At 41.5% G+C, this 22,725-nt stretch overlaps 1 protein-coding gene across 1 annotated transcript in view; it reads left to right on the forward strand.

Annotated features, from left to right (window-relative positions):
- Positions 1-22,725, forward strand: part of CYRIB (CYFIP related Rac1 interactor B) — a 73,043-nt gene that overhangs the window by 24,046 nt on the left and 26,272 nt on the right. The window contains 2 exon segments of the mRNA XM_072034311.1: positions 7,021-7,100; positions 18,756-18,792. Coding sequence (XP_071890412.1) covers positions 7,021-7,100; positions 18,756-18,792 — 117 coding nt within the window.

Below are 22,725 nucleotides of genomic sequence, written 5' to 3' on the forward strand. Positions count from 1 at the left end.
CTGCAGTATCTGAGAGAGCAAATGGTAAATATTTGGGCCCTAAAAAGATCATTCAGGCCATCTAAGCGAAGAGTTCAGGATACTTAAACATGAGATTAAGTTAGGTCTTGTAAACAAGGCTAAGGGCTTGAAGTAATACCTGTAGACTAGATAACAAGCTTGTCTAAATCCAACTGATTAGGAAACAGGAAAAAAAAAAAGCTATATTGACCAGATACCTAGATCAAGGGCTTTGTACACCTTCCCTGCTACCTGGTTTCAGTAGTAAGAGCATTTAAATTGCACCTAATGCAAAAGAAGCAGGCTCTTCTGCATAGTTGGGAAACCAACCTCTGATCTGTTTGGGGAGTTCAGCGCCTGTGTGAGCCTGGCTGGTGCCTGTCCTGGCGGGAGCTGGGGCACTTTGCAAATAGAGGTTTAAGGGGTGGGTCTAGAGAAGGCTCAGCGCAGTACAACCTGGTGAGAAGGTATTTTTATGGCATGGGAAATGGCTCAGTTCTAATCTTTGCTAACAGTAGCTCTTTGTCCACTGGAAAACTGAAACTGTTCTTGGAGCCTGGATGTGCAACTGCTATCCTCTTGCTATGAGCCTTACTTAGGAAGAGTTCTTGTAGGGTATTTATCGTTAACCATTAGAGTCAATGCCAACTGCTGGTCTGCTGTTTTGTGTCACACAGACCTTCCTTTATTCCACCTCTCTAAAGAGTAGACCAATTAGGACTGGTCCTGTGTGCATCCTGTAGGTTAATTCCAAGTTTTAACAATATATTTTGTTCAGTCTCATGGCCAGGTGTAGTATAATTAAGGAGAAAATATTAACTTGAGATTTCAGGTCAAAAGATGGGATGCCTGTGCTTCAAGATGAAGAAATTTTCGAAGTTCTCTCTTCCTATATTCTCTTTCTTGCCTTGTATCAGGAGCATCCTCTCACCAGTAATAGGATTGCTCCTGCTTCAGTCTGTGTAACTGTGGACCTGCCGTTTTCATCCTGCTATGAAAACCTGTTTCATTACTAAGCTGGGGAATGCTTCATCTGTGTCCTGCCTGCTCACCCCAGAGCTGAGCCACTCGAAGGAGCTGACCTCCTTACTATATGAATAACTATTTTAAAGAGGAACTGAATAAAATACTGGTTATGTTTGTGTTTTTCTCAAGTCCTGCCTCAGATATATTCTGGCTGCCCATAGTTAAATTCTCTGTCTCATGTTTGAATATTCAAACGATTCCTATCAGTACAGCTGTACTTCCAGTTCCACATTTCTTTTAAATAAAGAAATATGCTCGTTGTATGGTTAAAGAGATCTGTTGTTAGCGGTTTCAGTTTTATGTTAAATGCAAGATCTGCGGTGTTTCTGCTGCTGTGTTTATGGTAAATGTAGGCACAGGTTCCTGAGCTCCAATGAGTTGAGTGAATTCAGGCTGGAAGATGGATGGATGGTCTGATGGTAACCAAAGCTGATGAAGTGTGAATGAGCTCTCCTGCATCTTGAGCTTTTCCCCATGAGTTTGCCTTGAGCTTTTTATGGTAAAGCTGGTAAAGGCAGTATTCCCAGATTTAGACCCTCTGTAATACTTCAGGTTATTCTGAGAATCTGTGTTTTAAAGGACGGTGTCTAAGCCATGCAGCTGTGAGCTCAGAATGTCAGGTCTGGTGTTTGATGGTGAGATACAGCACCAAAAGGAGAAAAGCACTTACAATTGGAAATCCTTTCTATGACTTTGGAGTAATTCACAGAGAAAAGCCGGTCAGTGTTTTGTTTGGTAAACTATACTTCAGCTAATGCATTGCGTTGGACTGGTAGTACTTTAAACCCATGCCAAACACTTGCTGTGGGGACAAGGAAAGGTTATGTGTGAGTGCTTTCTGTTTCCATCTCTGCAACTCTTAATTTAACTGAACAATCCTCACTTTACACACAGAATTAACTTCTGGTACGTGGATGTTGCAGTGCCTTCCCACTCAAACATGTAAAGAGTATCATCAAATATCTAAGTCTGGTAAATAAAGAAAATTAGCAATTGACAACGGTCAGAGCACCTCTCGAGTGCTATGGAGCTCTGAGGAAGCAGAGCTGGACTGTGTTTTGGAAACAACTCGTTTAATCTTTGTTATGCACTGGAGCATCATCATTATTAACTGAGTGATTTGCAGCTGAAGCTCAGACTATTGAGTTGTAGTATTGTTTCTTTTGATCCTAAACAGCTTCATTACTCTCCTGAAAATAAAGAAATGAGAACTTACTTTTTCAGCTGTGTAGAAGGGAACTACTGGGGATATGTTAATAGCTCTCTGACCAGCAATTCCTCAAGTCACAGAACAGTTTCTTCTTCCAACTGGAAATTGAAGTTTTGGCACTGTAAGTTGGCAAGGAAAAAATAACTTTGCATCATTCTGGTGAGTGATGGAAGCTTTCAACCAAGTTTTGTTTTCTGTGGAAACTATCTATAGGAATGCTAGCGTTTATTGGTTTTCCTGCTTTTATAGGGGACTGGATCTTTTTTCATAGCTGCCATACTATGAAGAGCAAGCAGTCTGTCAGAAGCTCTGCAGGGGTTATTTTGACTGCTCAGTTCGCCTGCTGTCTTATGGTTGGCAACAGAATTCTTTATAAACTACCAGAAGCCTTCTGACACTTAGTTATCCTTAAGGATCTTTATAGGGATTTTCTAACCCATCTTTCTATATTGAACCTTACATATATACATTAACCTGCTGATGGGTTGTTGTCACTCACAGTCTGTTGTGATCCATGTTGGGGAGGGTGCATTGCCTCAAATTCCTTTGCTGTCTTCTCCACTTTCTGTGTTTTGGGCTAAGCAAAGTCGAGCACAGATAATGATGTGTCTAACACGTGATTTTAAATGCGGTTCATGTCTCTGCAACAGTGTTGGGTATACAGGTTGATGCCAGATGGAGTTATTTATGGAATCCTAGAGTAGCTTGGGTTGGAAGGGACCTTAAAGCCCATCTGGTTCCAACCCCCTGTCCTGGGCAGGGACACCTCCCACCAGCCCAGGTTGCCCAAAGCCCCATCCAGCCTGGCCTTGAGCACCTCCAGGGATGGGGCACCCACAGCTTCTCTGGGCAGCCTGTGCCAGGGCCTCACCACCCTCTGAGGGAAGAATTTCTTCCTTATATCTAATCCAAACCTCCTCTCTTTTAGTTTAAAGCCATTCCCCCTTGTTCTATCACTACACTCCCTGACAGAGTCCCTCCCCACTTCTCCTGTAGGCCACCTTTAGGTTCCTGAAGGGCGCTGTAAGGTCTCCCCAGAGCTCATGTTGAGCTTCTCATCAACCCTCAGGCCTTTCTCCTCAGGGCTGCTCGCAATATTCCTATACATAGGAGCCAGGCAGAGCTTTTAGTTACAATTACCTACCCTGTCAAGTTGTTTGAAAGCCCACAGAGATGTAAATTTTGCCTGTCCAAGTTAGGGATCACAGAGGAAATGGCAGCTAAGGCTGCCCCAGGCCCTCACCCTGGTGGTGTCTGTGAGGCCAGTGTCCTAGCGAGCAAGACAGAGCATTGGAGGCTGTTGGGTTGGCAGCTGATGGTTTGTGCTGAGTTAAAGGAAACACTTTGACTTCATTTTCCTTCCAAGCAATCCCTGTTACCTGGCCTGTGTTTGTCCTGTGAGCAGGCTCTTGCTTTTACACTGGCAAAGCCTGAAAAACCTCTTGAGGTGACTTCAACCCCTGCCTAGAAACTGCTGTATCTGGCAATAAGGGCTGTTTTGCCACAATATTTCAGCAAACTTTATAGCGTGGAATACTCTGATTTTTTTTTTGATTTTTTTTTCAGTAAAATGCATTACCTCCTGTTACTGGCTTTCCTATTTTCTGTGGAGGATGCAGCCTTTAATGGCAGCGGGTTCTCATAGCTCACATAAGGGCAACATGTGGAGGCTTGGGAGGTGTTGGCTGAGGTTGTGCCTGTTGAAACACGTACACCAGAGCAAAACAAACACCATGCGACTCATGGAAGACTCTTTGCACCTTTATGGTTAATAATTTTCATGAGCATGAGTTTTGTATGGAGAGCTAGATTTAATGGGGCACTGTGCTGGGGAGCTGAATTCCACCTTCCCCTTCAGTGACAAAACTAAGGTAAGGGATGGTCTCCTAAATGAATAGGTGAGGTGTGAGGGTTGAAGTAAACGGGTGAGGTCTCCCTAATTTGCCAGAGACAGGTAGGTTTATTGTCTGCTTCCTTCTTTTGGATTTGTCCTTACAAAGCCATGCCAGGGCGGTATGCGGAGGGCAAGCAAGGATGTCTTCTGAGAATAAGCGTGTTCTGCTGTTGTTTACCAGCTATTCTAATTAGCCTGTCAAAGAGACAGTGTTAATTTGCTTCACAGAGGTCTATTGAAATAAAATTATTTTTTGAATGAATACTGACAGAAAGCTATGAGCTGAACTGGCAGCTGCTTAATTCTTCAGTGTTGTCGTTTACATCATAGGTTACAAGCTCTTGACAGGTTTTATCAATGGAAACAGATTATCTAGACCATATAAAAGGATATAAGGGGTAGTTACTTTGAAAGCTCGATTATTATTTTCTTATTTCATTTTTTTTTACAAATTTCTGTAGGGACCAAATCTTCAGCAGTGCCTTTCCTCGACAGTTCCTCATGTTGCACCAGGCTTAATTCTTTGCTCAGCACCAGCAGATCAGAGTTCCTCTGGGAGTGGATGTTGCCATGATTTCTCTGCTCCCCTGTACCTGTTGCTCTTCTACTACGTTGACTTTTACCATCTGGAGTTGCTCTGGAGCTGTAACTCCTGGGCTGAATGGCCAGCACACAGGAATGAGGTGTTAGGGGGAAGCTGCAGCATGGGGAGCGCTGAGCAGGGGGAGAGCAGTGCTGGGGTAGCATGGGGCAGGAGGATCTCCATACTGGGTTAGATACAGCTTTTAGTAAGACAAAATCCTCGTGCTACTTAATGTAGTTATGACGAGGTTTGAACACACAAAGCTGGCGATGTGAGTTGGTCCAGTGGAAGTGTAACCCAAGTTTTCTGTTTAATGAAGTCAGCAGTCATGCTTGAAAAAAAAATCTGTTCTCTAATACTGAATAGGAAGCGTTTTCTACTACAGTGTAGCAGTAGGATCCAAGTATTTGTTGAGTGTTGAAGGAAATTACGCATGTTGCAATTGCATAAGTGGTCACAGCCCCGAGATCTTTCAAATCCAGTTGTCAGGGCTGAAGACAGCAATATGCTGAGCTACATGTGAGTATAAGACCTTACGGCTTCCATCAGGGGGGTTTAACTGAATTGTCAGGAGTTGTTAACTTTAGAGAGCTCCTTGGCAGGAGCCATGCCTGAAATATGCTAGAACAATTGTTGAAACAAAGCCTGTGGTTTAACAAAACGAGTAAGGTGTCAATGATGTTTCTTGGATTTCTGCTTCCTCAGGGGGACAAATCAGTACTTCATACAACAGTGCTGAGAGGGGGGGCAGGTGATAACTGGCCAGGTACCGCTCATTGTATGTGCGCACAAACTAGCAAAACTTATCATTGATTAACAGTGGTTTTTTTGTGTGTGTTTTTTTGTGTTTTTTTTTTTTTTTTTTTTTTACTTTTGAACTATGTGTAGCAAAAGACTTTGTTTCAGTGTGACCGCAAATAGAACAAATTTATTTTATTTATCAGTTAAATTTTAGATAGTGACCCCTACTAATCTTTAGAGTCCTTGCCTTCTCCTCCTAGCTGTGCTGTTTGGGTTTCAGTGCTCTTTGGTGGGAAGGGGAGGAGGGAATGGATAGTAACTTCTGATGATAGCTTTCAGAAAACTCAAATAATCCGCCAGCCCCAATACTGCAGAGCCCTTCCCTTTCCCTTCCTCCTTCCTGAGCTGGGACAAATCAGTAGTACGATGTTTTCTGATTAGAAATTTCACAGCGAAGCAGCATAGTTTGCTATTAAATGCTCGTTAATCAGGATTATCTAAGGTAAAAGGAGCTGAAGTAGTACAAATTATCACTGAATATTTCATGTCTCTTCAGCTGGATCTGCAGATGTCATTAATGTGACAGGTATTTTATATTTCTAAAACAATCTCTAATATGAGATGCATTGCAGGAATGGTTTGACTTCTCTACTGAAACAAAGAGAACTGTAGGATCAAATGGGAGGATCAGTCTTTAAAAGAACCCTTGAGATGTGAAGTATCTGCAGGGTAGATTCTGGTACCAGGAGCAATGCCTGCAGTAGGAGCTCCCCTGGCTTTACTGGAGGCAGGTGAAGTGACACCCCTCAACTATAGGTAAATTAGCTGAAATCCCTGAGAGATAAGCCTGCCACCCCCCCACCCCATGGGACAGGTTTATGTAATACCCTAACACAAAGGCATTAGTTTGGCTAGTTCATCACCCAGTTACTGCACTAAAAAAGGTAGGTGTTAGTTGTTGTGTAAACCTTCTCCAAATAAACAGAAAGACACCTGGAGTGCTTGCAGTAGATCTCAGTGGAACATTTCCATAGGAAATGTTCAATTGCACGGTAAGAGTCTTAAGTTTCTAAACCAGAAACTTAATTTTGAAGCGGCAAATGTAAGTAATCTTAGTAAGTTCAGAAAGGTGTAAGCTGTCATTGACCTCAGCTGTCTTTAAATGATGAGAACTGACTGTAGCAACAAAGCATTTCCCCCAGTATGCACTCTCTCTCTCTATATATATATATGTATATGTCAGTGTCCATAGAGACTTCCTTTTTCTCTGCTGCAATGAAATGTAACTTGGCTCCGTAGTGCTGAGATGTAATACTCTATTTCTGATGCTTGTGATCATGGATAGCTAATTGCCTTACTGACTCACAGAACAGTTTGTAAGGATGCCTCTTTATTTGCTTGTACTGTCAGATTCATAAAATCACAAGTGTTTGTTTTATTTGGATCCCTAAAGCACGTTGGCTCCTTGGCACCACAGGTCTAACACTGATTTACCACTGGCACTGGCTGATGTAACTGAAATGCTGTGTATTGTTTCATTTTAATGGAATTCTTCTGTTTGTTCAGATTCTGAAGAGAAGCTGCTGCATCGGTAATCTGAGGAAGGAGAGTTCTCTGTTAAGACTGCAAGAAGATACTACCAACTGGTAAACACTTCCTTAGGTTTCTTTGCTTGTTGACTGTTTGTTTTCTGTAATATTGTAGGCCAAGGAGAGCAAATTATTTTGATCTATTTAAATCCAAAAACAGTCTATGCCGTAACTTATTGTATTTAGCTCTAGCTAACCAGACAAAAGGCAAAATATTGGTTAGTAGCATGTGGGGATTTAAATAGAATATGGAGTGATTAAATTCTTCCCTACCAAGCGAGAAAAAAAACAACCTTTTTTCTGGAGTGGAACTTTGAACATCATCTATTTGCATTTTCCAGTAAGACTAATACAATGTACCAGTGCCTCTTACTATACAAAGGCTATTTACTTGAAACATAACAGAACACTGAAACTTCTGATCAGATGCTTCAGAGCCTGGAGGGAGAGAAAAAGGGAAACTTAAAAGAAATCTGTTTTAGAAGCTGAACATGGCTAAGCATGCTAATTGAAATTTCCAGGTGCTTTAGTAGATGTTATTAGTGTGCTTTTAATTATTCTAAGGGTGTTCAATGAGACATAATTTTCACTGAAAATAGTGCATGATAACATAATTAAGGATGTATCATAATTCACAGGCATTTATAATCATTTGTAGGTTGCCAGTAGGTTCAGAACAGTAAAAAGATCATCAGGGAAGAGCTACAACCTCTTACTGGCAGCATACCAACCCAGTTAAGGGGTTGAGCTACGCTGTTCCAAGCCAGTCACAAGGAAACTTGAGAATTTAGGCCATCTGAATGTGACTTGACATGTGTACATCCATAGGTGGTACCAGATTAACAGCTCACTTCTCACATACTCAGTATAAATAAAATAGTAGTCTTCAGTAGGGAGGGGAAGCATCCAGAGAGATGTAAACTAAGCGTGCAATTTTCCTTTGTGACTATCCCTTACTATACACCTTCTATAAAACTTGAGTCCTGTGCTTCTGTTACTGCTACCATTCGAGCTACAGGGCTGAGTAACCCAGGAGACAGTCGTTAGCCCAGAATGGGATGAGCAGCTGGGTCCAAGGATAAACGCGAAACGAAGCCGCGTCCTAGCCAGTAAGGAAACATTAAGCTTCAGTGACCCAAATATTTACAGATGCTTATTAAGCTTCCCATGCCAGTTAATTTACCAAAGTTTTATAAACAACTGGAGATAGAACAAAGTTGTGTTGTACAGCTCTCGCTAATAACCAGGGTTGACAGAGAATATTAAAACACTTTGTCCTGCTGCTCTGCCAAGCCTACAAGCCTTCAGAGCTTTGCTCTCATTAATATATGTGCATCTGTCAGAAATGACGTAGCGAGAACATTTGACTTAGTCTAGGCTTTTTTTATATATAGTTTGCATGCTACAGCTATTTGTGAGCTATAATTTGGAGAGCTCTGGTGCTGAGCTCTGTAAAATAGCTCCAGATACTAAAATGTGTATAAAACTTCTTCCCAGATGCCCAGTTTGAAAGTGCGTGCCCCTTCAGTTTACAGCAAAAAAAGCCTTGTGGTTTCTAGTACGTCACAGTTTGAGGTACTTCACTGACATCAGTCTTGAACTGCACTGTAATTATCATTTTTAAGTATTGTAATCATTTTTAAGTATTGGATTATTCTGATCATACATGATAGAACAAATGATACATCTAAATTTGAGTGCACAGCTTGCCCTGGGCACAACTGAAATGCTTGTTGGCCCAGCAGTGAGGGCAGTACTAGAGGTCATCTCTGCGTTTCCTTACTTGAGCTTCCCTTCCCACTCCCCTAGCCCCATGTCTTGCCAAAAGAAGTTAAACAGGATGGCTGTGCTGAGTGAAACTGGGTAGCTCTAGAAGGGAGCTCTTTGTCTGCAACAGTGGTAAAATATTTGTCTTCCTTCAGTATTTCCTTTAGGACCAAGCAGGGCTTTATTAGCTCGGGGGTAGCATTGCGTAAACCTGATCTCACTGTTTCCAGCATGAGCTTTAAAGGCTGGGAAGACACCAGGTGAGAACCTGCTCAGCTGTAGCACATCTTAGAGCTCACTGAGGTCTCAATTTGGAGCTCCCAACTCTGGAAATATGCTGAAAAGAGAATGTGGTCGTGAGCACTGTGTCACTTGGGGCACAATGTGTCTGCATCTTGGTACTGAGATCGAAATGTTTAGCCAGCTGGGCATTAGTGTGGGGCAGGCTGGCCCAAATGGCTGTAATGATTCAGCACTCCATTATCACAGGCAGTGAAGGACATATAACATTGTAGTGTTTGCCCTATTTTTCATGTAGTAGCTTTTCTTTTTCATTATATTACCTCGTACAGGATTGTTTTTTCAGAGCATCAATCATTCAGAGAAGATCTTGCTAACTATCTTCTGCTTTTGAGCAGCTATAATCTGTGGTAATTATTCATTCTTATTCTGTAGCTGCTTCTCTCAGCGGCAGCTTGAACTTGTGCACGTACTGGAAGATTTAAAAATCTTTCCATGTAACTTGTTCCTCTGTAAAACGATGGCGGGGAGATGTCTTAAACTGATTAACATGTTGTGGAGTCTGTTCCAGCGCTCCTATTGCACTGTGTGTGGATTAACAGGTTTTGCATTTTGTGCTAATTTTAATAAGCGTGAAAACACCTTTGGTGAAATGTTTGCAGAGTGGAAACAAAACGCATCCCTGTCACTTCATTATTAATTTTGGGAACTCTTTGTTGTGGCTTGTATAGCTCTTCCAAGGGTAGCATTTGTCTGGCTGACACGACTTTAAATGTTCTGCTTCCTTGTGGGCAGAATCCTTAAAATTTCTTCAGCAATTATTTCAGTCTCTTAGTGCAGATCCCTTGGTATCTGTCAGACTTGAAAAGAACAGGGAGGTTTGTTTCTAGCTGTCCCCATACCTGCGTGCCTACGGAAGGTTAGTAATGAGGGATCTCATCCAGAAGAGAGACTTTGTTGAGCGAGGCCATATTGCACGTGTTACAGGCTTCTGTATGGCTTTGACTGCCTAGGAAGTTTATATAAAAGTTAAACGTGCTGCAAGAGATATAAAGTAAGGTTCTGTTCTGTTTTGCTCAATGCTAAATGTTTCCTCTATTAAACAAGGAAATAGGTGTTAAAAAACCTGCAGTTTTAATGTGGGCGCTCAGAAGGAGGTTTTTCATTTGGGGAAGCCTTATGTAGCCAGTATAGAAAGGAATGAAGTTCCAAGTGCTTGTGAGTAACGTGAAAAGCTTTCACTGCAGAGCCTACCAGAGAGCAACTGTAGGATATTGGGAAACCACCAGGATAAAAGAATAATAATCCATCACTGTAAGGTCACATACTGTAAATACATAAAGAAAAACGAATATCTTTCTGACAACGGAAACCGCTTTTACTTCCCATTTGTGGCAAAAGTTAAAAACCATCTCCTTTGATAGTGTTGCTCTAAATGTATTGCTGCAGGTTTGCCTATAAATTCTCTTTGCAGTTTGGCAGAGCCTGAACTGATGTCACCTCTGTGATTGTGGGTTTGTTAAAATGGTTCTAAGAAAATGGAGCTTGAGTGCACACACACCTCTTGTGTTTTTTGTCGCTCGCTGGAAAAGATTTTGGTAGAAATCGTGATGGCTTTATTCATTTTTTTTTTTATCAGCATCCATTTATTTTGTATTAATGCTGGTATCTAAGGCAGGAAAGAGGAATAGCTGGCAGTTTTTAGGTCGAACTGAGCCATCTCCTATTTACTGGATTTTGTCTTGGGGCTTGTTTAATACGGCTGATTGCAATAGCATGGGAATAGATCAAAGGCTTATAATCTTCTGTGCAGTCCTGGTTTGAAAGCCTAATTTTGCATTCATTGCTGATATGTGCTTAGTCTGCCTGTACTGATGCAATGTATCATGGTATGTTTTCTCCCACAGTGGGCATACAGTTACTGAAAACCTTGAATGAAGATGGCAGTAACCTGCAAATGATCAATGACAGGTTGTTGTTTTTGTTTTTGGACTGTGATCAAGTGGAATTCAATGCTGAGCTGTTCCAAAATGTTCTTCCTTTATATGCAGTAGTCCTGCTGCAATGCTTAGTAGAGTAAGTAGAAAAAGAAGTGAGGTTTTCAGTCTGGTCTAATGGCTCGCATAGCACACTGTGCTCTGCTCAAGACTTGAGCCATGCCGTTTTGTTTATGAAGGTGAAGCTGCTATTTTTCTTCACCTGTAAATAATTGCTCAGGACAACATGAACTGTTTAGTTCTGTTTGTTCAATGAACCTTCAAATCAAAGACATTAATTTAAGGGTTGTTTTGACTTTTTGAAAAGTCACTTTTAAACAGACCTGCAAAATATGTAAACTTTTTTCACTAGAGCGGCATTTGGCCTGAAAAGCTGTGCTTGTTGAGACAGGTGATTGAGATTTCACATTACATTTTATATGGTCTGTTCTAGGAGGTTGATGTCAGATGTTGCTTATTTCACTTCCTGGCTTACAGAAGGGCTCTTATATGCTTGTCAAAGGAAACTTCTAATTTATTTTTTATTTTATTATTTTTTTTAAAAAGCTCTGTAGGGAGCTGGGCCACTACCATGTAGTCCCATCAGATCTGGTTAATGCCCAGCTTACTGCTTGGCCGCAGCTGCAGTTTTATTATTTTTGCTTCCTTTTATCTCTTCTTGGAAGTAATTTTGGATTTTAATGAGCAGAAATATTGTGCAGGTGTTGAGACTCAGTATCACTAAATTACAGTGCAGCAATTAAGACTTTGTTTTACAGCTTCTATTCTTTTCCCTGTCTGTTGGACAAAGCTGTTGAATGCACGTGAAGGTCCCTAGGAGCTAGGCCCAGACTCTTGTATTTACACATTGTGTCTTTTGTCTGTATTACGGAATTTTTGACCATGCTTTCATCTGAAATGCTTCTGAATAAACATTTAGGTCGCAGGTTAAAATAACTTGGTTAGGTTCTTCCTTTCTGGACACACAGTGATAGGATTGCTTCGAGTTTTCTCACGTTATATTCTTTACTAGCATGCAATCACCCATATTTTTCTCTGTATTAGATTAATCATGATCTTTGATTAGTGAGATATTACCGTTCAGCTGATGTGAAAAGCTTCCTTTATGTAATTAGAGCTGGAATGGTTATCACCGCTCTCTCTGGACGGGTGCCGGGGTGGAGGTGAAGGTACTGCTTGGCAGGTAGGAGGTGCTTTGGGGACTGCCAGCGCTGTGGGACGGCTCCTCTGGCTGCAGGGGATCTGCTCTGACGGCTCCCAGCACAACTGACTGCTGACCCAAGGCTCTGCCATGGAGCCAGACACCTGCATGGTGTTGCTCCTGGCTTGTGCATGAGGAACTGCTGCGAGTGAGCTGCTGCCGAGACTTGCTTAGTGGGGAAGAATAGGGATCTTTGGGAGGAGGCGAAGCAAGCTGCTTAGGTATCCCCTTGAGCCTGAGAGAAGCATGTGCTGCTGCTAGTTTCAGTCAGAACAGTGTTTCAAGCTTTTTAAAAACCAGTGTGTTTTCTTTAAAATCTGGAATCACTGAATCCATTGCATCTGAGAGCTGGGATGCTGCTGTGGTGCTGCTGGAGCTCTACCCTAAGCTGCTTTGGTCTGGAGTCACCCTACAGTTCTACCTGGTGGGGTGTTAACGGGGACTTCAGGTCTTATTTTCTTGTATGGTTGAGGATTATGGTTAAAATTCACCAAACAAAAATAAAGCAACAGTGAAGATCTTTTAGGTGGTAGGTTGTTCTGTTCCCCCCTTGGTTCCCTTTCATGGCAGAAGTTCCCTTTTGTTGATAGGGCCTAGTGTAATCCTGAGGGAAGTGGTTTACTCTGGGTGTAGGAGTCTAGACTGTAAGACATAAGGGCTCTTCTGTGCAAGTGTTGCTGAATGGGGCACGGGTCTTGGGATTGCTCAGAGCCGATAACGTACTCCTAATAATGGTGAATGGGAACGCCCTTTTGACCTTTTCTTGTCTTAATGTTTTCCTTATGCAAGTGGGTGAGTATTGCTGCAAGCTTCCTGGGACAGGGTACGGCTTTGTTTCTGTTACTCGCATCTTGGTGAGTCACAACTCTCTTCAACTGTCATGTTCCCCCCCAAAAATTGCATCATTTACAGGGCTCAGATAAAGAGCTGTTGAATCACTTGGCTGGCGTTCAGGAACACTTTGCAAATGGGTGTTAACGGTGAAACTTCAAAGGAAGCATTAATAGCAGAAAAATAGCAAGGTTAAGTAGTCATAGGGAAGTTAAACACGCAATAAACAGACAGCTAACAGCAATATCACTTAATGGTGGAAAGGTATTCAGTATCTGTGCCTACCAAAGGAATGCTTTAACACTTTGAGAGGAAGGAAAACCTGACTGCTACAGAGCTGTTCAAAATTCTGCTTGTGTAATGTGTGTGGGACTGAATTGCTTGAGGATTTAGGCTTATGAAAGTTCGGAAGAAATACAGGACACAACGTACTACCAGAAACAGCAAGTTCAGGTGTTTGTGTAATTGGCTATTAGACACGGGACTTGCTTCAATAATTCTTGCAGGCTTTTGTCCTCTTCTCCCATTTTTTGCAGTAAGGCACAAAGGTGCTTAGCCCAGAATACAGCGGTTCATGTTCCCCTGCCCCATGCCCAGCCCCAAATCCAATCTCTGTTTTCCTGAAAGCCCTTATTTGTCTTCTCATTACCTAACATGGCATAATTCTCGCTTGCTTGGAGAAAGCAAAAGGATTATTTGGAACTCTTTGATTTGGTGTAAGGAATCCCTTGGACTTGGACTTCAACTTGCAGCTTTTTTTTTCTATACAAATATTTGACAAGACGCAAAAACTAGGCTTATGATGGTTAGTTTTACTGTTACTGCTAAGCCAAAATAATGTTTTTATGTGGAAAATGTAGTTGTAAGTGGATGAAATGCAAAATTAGATGCTGAGTACTAGTCTTGTGTGCATGTGAATATCCTCTTATGCCATACAAGCTCGTGAATTATCTGTTTTTGCCACCTTTTTGGATGGAGGGGTTTATGCATACAACCCTGTCCCCTTCGTGTGAATCTATAGTGCAGCATCTCAACTTCCATGAAATATTTTCTTCAAAGCAAACCTGACAGCTATTTGCCACACTACTTTGAGGCCAGGACTTTGGGATAAGCATTAGGGAAACTGAAACAGTGCTTTGTGGAACTCTCTGGGAGCATGCTGAATAATTAACTGTGCTTCTAGCTGAGCACACGGACCTGAGGGTGCCCGTAGCTGTCTGGATGACAAGTGTGAAGAGCTGAATGCTAATACAGCTGTATAGCACAGCAGCTGAGTTGGCATAAATGAACTTTCCTCGGTGAGTAAAGGGCAAAAAGCATAGCATGTGCTTTGGGTAGGTGGCTAGCACAGGTCCAGAACTAATGAGCAAGCTTTCGTATCAGACCACCATTTCTGTCATGAAATTACAGGCTTAAAACAGTGTTGAGTTATAAGGGATCCTATAAAGCAGTATTGAGAAATGATGTAGGATTGGGAAAAGTTTAGTACAACACCCAAACTGTAAAGATCCAACTTAGCTTTAGAGGGATGATTGAAAACAAACAGTGAAGAAAGATTGGAGCTGATGCTTTCTACAGCCAGAGGTCAGAAAGGTGGTATTAAAGTAAATCCAGTGGTTGCCTGCTCTGTTATAAGAACTGAGATAAGTAGCTATAGACATCCTCTGCAGAGACTTAATGTGTGATTGCCATGCAGATTTAGCAGTCTTCTTTTAGCACCATTAATGTCAACGGTAGAGCTCACGTCCACCTAGGATTGAATCTGGGCTCATCTGCGGAAACCTTGAATTTATTTAAAACATAATCTTAGGTATGATTTATTTTGATAGCTTAGCCATCAGTTGGTGTTACTTAAGTCAAAAATCAAATTTTATTGCTAAACGTTTCTTAACGTTCTTTCTTTATTACCCACAGCATGTGGAATGTATTTGACTTGTGGTTCTGTGTTGGACTGAGCTTGTTTTTGTATTTTTTTTCAGTGTATACTTCCAGCTCTAAGAGTAACCAGTTTTTGAAGTGGTTTCCTCAAGCTCATTTCAAGCTCGTAACTGAAGCAGTAGAGCAGGAGTGTCTTAAAAAAAAATGCCTGAGCAGTGCAGTCCTTGAGCTAGGTCCTATTCTCCTCAGACTTAAGTGATGCTCAAATTCCTGGACACAGGACATCTCTGCCACAGCCCACCTCGGGCTTGCACGGAGTCCAAGTTGGTGATGCTTGCAAGGCAAATCCCAGTGCGATCTTGAACTTCAAGTGATTTAAATACTTTATCTGTCAAGGTATCAAAGGGGATTGTTCTCTGAACACCTAGTATTAAGCTAAAGCCTGCGTGCCTAACACTTAATGGAGTGCAGGAATCGTTTGCGAACTTGCTTTGACTAGTGGTGGAAGCTTGCCTCATGGAGCAATTCTGAAGTTTCCTGATAAGCTGAGCTACCAAGCTAGGACACAGCAAGTAATCAAGGTCCTTCTAACAAAGTTGTCTTTTCTTACTACTCAGTCTCTTCAGTTCTTTGTAGGCGGAAGCACCGTGGTGTTGGAAAGCTGCAAAATCCCCTTTCTTACCAGTTCACATCTGTTACATTTGCTGCCAAGGCGGTGCTTATGTGTAGGGGTTTCTCAAGAAGTTCAGGGGAGCTGGGCAGAGGACCTTGTTTGCATGCTGGCAGTTACTGGTGAGCTCGTGCTCTTCTGGGATCTGTTCTCATGCACTGCTGAGTTGAGCAGTATCACTTCCATGTGAGATGGATACCCAAAGCACAGAGCTTAGCCCCTGGTTAGCCTGTTACCAGTCTTTTCAAGTTTCATTATCTGCAGGATACCAAGTTTACTTAGTGCCTCTTTTGTATTTGGGTAGCATTTAACTTCTGTCAACTCCAGGCTTTTCTTGACTTGCTGATTCACTACCCAGCGCTAATGGCTGTAGAGGGCTTCTCCCATCTATTCTCCAGCTGCTGTGACAACTCCTTGAATTCCTGCTCCACTTGGCCTAAGGAGTTGTTAGCATATGCTTCAGCCTCCTCCTGCTGTGGTGAAGTTAGGCTGCAAGTCAGGGGCTGGGCTGTGTCTGTCTGTGTAACAGAGGTTCCAAAAAATGAAACGCATCAATCTTTCTGCTGCCCGTCTCCTTTAAAATAAAATAAATCCACAAGCTGGTAACCCATTGAATAAAAGGTAATACTCCTCACAACTGCTTCTCTCTGTGACATAATGTTCGATACTTGGCTGCCTCAAAACTGTGAAATCTAAGCAAAATGCTTGATTCTGTATTACTCATTTTTCACTACCTATTGAATTACATGGTATATGTTTCATCTTCTGCCTGCTGGTATTCTGTCTGTATCAATCTTCACATCCAGCCCTTGAGAATCAGATTCAGAAGGGAGATGCGATGTATATTGCAGGTCCTCTCTGCTGAGAGAGATGTGGTAATAATGCACCCTGACCACTGGCTCATCTTTATTCAGATACTCGCTTGTGTCTGAACTGAGATGCATCCTGAAGTTAGTCTTGGAAAGAATCCATCACACCATTAATTTCACATCTTGCCATTTTTAATGGATGTTTGGTGATTATTCCCCACTGACTGCTATAAATCTGTAAGTCAATTCCTTACCTATTTACACTGTGCTTTATTGTGTAGCATAGTGTTAATACCAACAGTTAAAATACCCCGTGATGTTGGGTTTTGCAGTGTGACTTCATACCGATCAGCTTGCCAGCATAAACCAAGTTGATAGCATCAAATATGCTCAGTCTGTTTTGCATGAAGGCATGCTCATCGGTACTAAATTTGGACCTGGAGGTGCTGGTTGGTGGCCCGCTGACCATGAGCCAGCAACGTGCCCAGGTGGCCAAGAAGGCCAATGGCATCCTGGCCTGTGTCAGAAATTGTGGGGCCAGCAGGACCAGGGAAGGGATTGGCCATTTGTATGCAGCACTGGTGAGACCTTGAATATTGTGTTCAGTTTGGGGGACTTTGAGTTGCTCTAGTGCGTGTGGAGAAGTGTGTGGTGAAGGGCCTGGAGCACAAGTCCTGTGAGGAGCGGCTGAGGGAGCTGGGGGTGGTTGGTCTGGGGAAGAGGAGGCTCAGGGGAGGCCTCATTGCTCTCTGCAACTGCCTGAAAGGAAGCTGTGGGGAGCTGGGGGTCGGCCTCTGCTCACAGGTAACCAGTGATAGGACCAGATGGAATGGCCTCAAGTTGTGCCAGGAGAGGTTCAGGTTGGACATCAGGAAGAATTTCTTCATGGAGAAGGCTCTCAAGCATTGAAACGGGCTGCCCAGGGAAGTGGTGCAGTCCCCATCCCTGGTGGTATTGAAGAGATGTGGACAGGGCACACAGGGACGTGGTTTAGTGATGGGGCTCTTTGGGTCAGGCTGATGATTGGACTTTGTGATCTTGAAGGTCTGCTCCAACTGAGGTGATTCTGTGACAAAGATGGGAATCCAGTTAGTGGATTCCTGTCTTTCTGCCTGTTGTTTGGTCTAACAGACCTATAATTCTGAGCTCTCCTGGTTGCTTCCCTTTTGCCTAAGGGCTCTAAACTTCTGTCCTCCTCTCCGTTATCACAAGAGCCCTGGAAGACTTTTGTTAATAATCAACTTTCATTCATTTCTCTAAAGCCTTGAGGACAAGCTAGCTGAGCATCAGCACACTTCTCAAAAGTGTTCAGCGCTTACAAATGGGATATTCTATATGGAAAGATGTGAAGAGCTGAGCAATTCTTCATTTTTCTAATAATTGTATCAGTTGGAAATTTAGTCATGTATTTGTAGCAATAAACTAATACTGTTAGGGATTTTTAATTTTTTCCTACCTTTGCTCCTATTGTGCTTTTTCTGCCTGTCACTTTCACATTTACTCATATACTTTGGCCATTCTAATGAATTTGGACTGTTCCTGATTGTTAATAGCTCTGTTTAGTTAGTCTATCTAAATTTAGTTGGACTTCCAGTCAAAATAATCTTAACCGGTGCTCTTGACTACCCAGAAATCTGTTTTTAGGTAGAAACTTCTCTGTTCTTAAATGTTGTTTCCTGTGTGATTTTTTTTTTATTTCAATTTTCTGTTATTTCAGGAAATGAGCTTTTTGAAGTAGTGTTTTTGTTGGATCTGACTGGTTTTGGTTTCTGTTCACAACTTGAGTTCAGCCCCGACCTGTAGGGGACCAACATTTTCCAGTTAGTGTTCTGGTTTTTGTTGTTTTGCCTCAAAGTGTGAATTGAGCAGTCTATGGTCATGAGGAGGAAAAAAACATGCATAAAGTATCTGGTGAGAGTAGGTGGGATTTAGGAGAATATGAATTAAATCTAATTTTGCCACTGATATTTTATTACAGCTTTGACCCTCTAGTAATTAAATTTATTATGGCATATGTGTTCTTTCAGAGTATCTAACACCAGCAGCCCTTTTCCCTAGAAACAAGTTTGTTGCCAGATAATTGTTCCCTATTTATTTGTATGCCTACAGATAGAACAATTCTGCATTCTAGTTTTTTCATGTATTTTTCAAAAGTCAGTAACACATAGCTTCAGAACTACATTTATGAGGTAGATTCTGAAGAATAGTACTGTCTGGAGCAGATGTGTTAGCTTTTGCAAGGCTGCATAGCATTACACTGAAGTTTTTTGGTGCTAAGGAATGTATTTTCATAATCTTTTTTTTTTTCTTTTGAAACAGAGTGGAGGCCAAGAACAGAGTGCAGCACTGGCTGTAGGTAAGAACCGAAACTTAACCTGCTTGAAAACTTTCCCGACACATAAGGAATGAAAAATTTAATATGGACGGGTAAAATGGGCCATACTGAATATTAGCAATTTTCTTTTCAAGAACTTCTTTTCCCCAAGTTGCTTCCACGACTTCTGCAAGCCATCATTTTCTTTGGGAAACCATTGATCTGTAGCCTAATGCATGTGTCCCTGTGGTTAAAGATACTAAATGGGTTGCAAGCATTTGGATTTTTGTTTACCTGGTACATCGCCACACAGCCTAGTAATGATTTTGAAGACTCACTGTAGCAATGTGCGTTTTTAGTGTGTAGAACACAGTAGTTAGCCACACTTTAAAACTTATCCTGGAAGATCATGTTTAAAATTCTTGGAAAATTTGAATGGTTTTTCCTTCTCGGTATTTTTTTTTGTCTCTTTACTTATGTTACTGCATAACTTCAAATCTTTTCTGAGCCACCTGCCTTAAGCCAGAAGCAATTACTCTGAGAAGGTTTATAAATCTGAACAGGTAGTATATGCTCATGTGAAGGCTTTCCTTTCTAGTTTTATAACCTGCTACTTTTTTAAGCTACTTCACAATGTGTTATAGTATGTGTTTATTGTGTTGTGCCAGCATAGCTGTCTTTTGTGTCATATTAGTAAGGTAACTACCAAATGTGAGATGGGATATATTTTACTTCCATTCCTGATGAATCATCAAAAAGTCATTCAAATTCTGGGGAGATCAATTAATTTTTCATCAGTTTTATTGACAATAGTGGGAAAACATTTGAGTGCCATATCCAAAACTCTTTTTGATATCCCATTCAGAAATTAAGAATATAAGGCACAGTTGCCTTATATTATTTCTGTCACAGAAATAATTTTTCCCTGATTTTAGTATTTGGTAAATGTGTTGAAAGACTTGCTTTGAAAGAACAACAACAACACTGATTTTGTTGAGATTTGTATCGTTTTTTGTTAATTTTTGGAGAGCTTATAGTGATTCCAGATCAGATAAACAGTCCATCTAATCTACTATCTTGCCTGTGTTATGGAGTCTAGGAACTGGGTAAGCATACAGTAATATTTTTCCCAATCTGCAACAGATGGATAGGAGAAGATCCAGTGTTAGCAGTAGTAGTGTTTTCACCTGGTAGTAGCCTTTAAATCCAGAGTCACGGGTAAGTGTTTTAGCAAAGCTGCAATTTGAACCAGTGCAAACCTTTACAGCAGGCTGTGCGTTTGCAAAGGATACAGTGTAAGAGTAACTGAAGCAGACCATGGGGCTGCGTAGCCAAGTACACGGTCTCCAGGAATTACCATTTTATTTCCCTCTGGATACATGCACTTGGTTTTGCTAATCCTTTCCCACTCCTCACTTACTCCTCTACCAGGACAGTGCTGCTTCTGCTCAGGAAGGTGAGTCATCCCTCACAGCTAGCAAAGCTCAGGGTATCGCTGGGAGTGCTGCTGCCTGCAGGAGGAAAGGCTGCCCAGAGAACAGCTACAGCACATGGCAAGAAACTTCTGTTTTCTTTGAAGAAACTGCATCAACGTTTCTGGTGTTGAAGGGAAATTGGTTATAAACAGAAATGATGCTGGCCACTTGAGCAGCCCTTCAGTTCAGATATCTCTGACTGTTAATGTTTTCACCTTCTCCAGCCGTGCTGAAACAAAACAGCTGCCAAAAGTTTGATAGCATCTCAAACCAAAAGGGGATCACCAGTGTAAAGGGCTTGAAGGGATTGGTAGAAGCCCTAACCAAGCAACATTTTGAACGGGGAAAACACCAGTAAGATAACAATGGTAAAGTTCTAGAGACTGTTGAAAACTTTAAAGCCTTTAAAGAATGAGGCAAACTTCATTAGATGGCACTTTCTGAATAAGGTTAACAATTGAAAAAGCTTAAAATACAGTAATACTTGAACCTTTAACATAAATAGATGCCTAGGGATGAACAGAAACCAGGAGGGAATATATTGATGATGGTTCTAGGTTAGAAATATTTTCAGACCAAGTGTTCTTGAGTCAAGTGTAATTGTTAAATGTGTTCAATGTTCTTTAATGGCTTTAAATTTAAACCAGTATGTACTGGTTTTCCCCTAGCACAGCTGCAGACTTGTAGCATCCTTTCTCAGTGAATTGCGCTGACCTGCATAAAGACCGATCAGCTCCTTATTTATTCTTGAGCCTGGTTCCTTCTAGTTTTGTTTAGTGCAACTGGTAATGTTAAGAGTCTGTGTTTTGTTTCTTTATTTATGTGTTCCTCATATTACTTATGACTTTATAGTTCTTTGTTGTATTTTCCCCACATCAGAAAATCTTTCAGATGAGGAGCATAAGACAGCTGAACTGTTTCTTCTGTGGAAGTTGTGGCAGAGCTTTGATCATCTGTGCAGTCCTTCATTATTTTTTTCCTGTTCTTCCATTTCTTTTTTGAGATTAAGGGACCAGAATTCCCTTGTATAAATTGCAGATTCAATACTGAAGTGTAATGGTGTTCCTCATTCCTTTCTTAATTCTGAACACCTAGATTAAGTATTTTTTTTAGCTGTTTATGAGCGTAATTAAATGCAAGCCTTAGCTAAACTGAGCATGACTTAAAGGTTTTGTTCCAGAATTGTAATAGCTTGGAGTGGAGAATCTTCAGTATAAAGTTAGGGTAGTTTTTACTTTGGTTCATCACTTTACACTTCCACAATTGGATTTCATTGTCATGTCATGTTAGCTTTGTGAGGTTCTTTTGCCTGCCTGCCTTTTTCCTCACTAGCCTGAATATCACCATGAGTTGCAAACTTCCTTTTTACTGCTCTGGACCTCCCCAGGTCATCTGCTTATGTATTGAACAGCATTACTGTGAGAAACTCCCTCCACTGGCGATGTCCCTCCATAGTGAGAATTGATCACTTACTATTTTTGTCTGTTCCTTCTAACTGTTCAGGGATCTTCCTTATCCTGTAGGTAGGTTTGTTTTTCTCTTTAAAAGCACTCTTTTGAGTACTTTTAATGAAGGGCACTGGTAATCCAGCTAGTTTATGTCAGCCGGATTGCCATTATCTGATTGGCTTGGCTCACTACACTTTGATAGCCCTCCTTTCAGTAATACCTCCAGACCATATCTTCATAATATATCATCACCTCTTAAAAAGTTATTCTGTGTGCATTATCATAGCTAAACCAAGGAGGGTCTCCACTAAAGTACCTAATGAATTATGAGTCTCTAGGTCCCTTTCAGCTAGACTTGTAAATGAGAGCAAACACCTTGTGGTGCAAGATGGTACAGCTTTGCAGAATTCACTGAGGGACCAGTGCAGGAAATCAGAGCTCCACATAACGCTCCTCATACTTGCTGCTGATCTCACAGGATTGCAGGTTGTGTAACATCTCTGGAGAATAGCAAACATTCCCCTGTATTTCCAATAGTGGAAACTAGGTGGGAATTAAAAAGTATAAAACAAGATATTCAGCACAATTAGTTCGCATTGGTCTAGGCTTTTTTTTCCACACTACCTTTCTAACAAAGAAAAAATAGTATTGAGACTCAAGGTAGTCGATGCTATGCCTCATGAGACAATCTGAAGAACTAACTGGAAATAACAGACTGCTGCAGAAACCTGATCTTGCAAGAAATCTCTTGTGAAATTTTGAAGAAGCAAACAACCATGTAGAGACCATTTTTTTCCCAGCCTAATGCCTGTCTGACTTTGTTTCTGTTCTGAAAACAGATGGATGGGGTAGCATTCTGCTGATCGTCTTCTGTTGTACCGTCAGGAACCTGGTGGGTTTCGTTAGCTGACTGCAAGCATGCTCTGTCTGATGGGTGGTTTGGTAAAGGAAGGCTCTACAGAAAAATCAGAAAGCTTTCCTGGAATACCCAGTTCTGCCTTCCCTGCTATGAGTTTTGGAGGGCCATAGGACATCTATTCCTCTGTGGTTGG

This window comes from Anas platyrhynchos, chromosome 2 (genome assembly GCF_047663525.1).
Source record: "Anas platyrhynchos isolate ZD024472 breed Pekin duck chromosome 2, IASCAAS_PekinDuck_T2T, whole genome shotgun sequence".
NCBI lineage: Eukaryota > Metazoa > Chordata > Aves > Anseriformes > Anatidae > Anas > Anas platyrhynchos.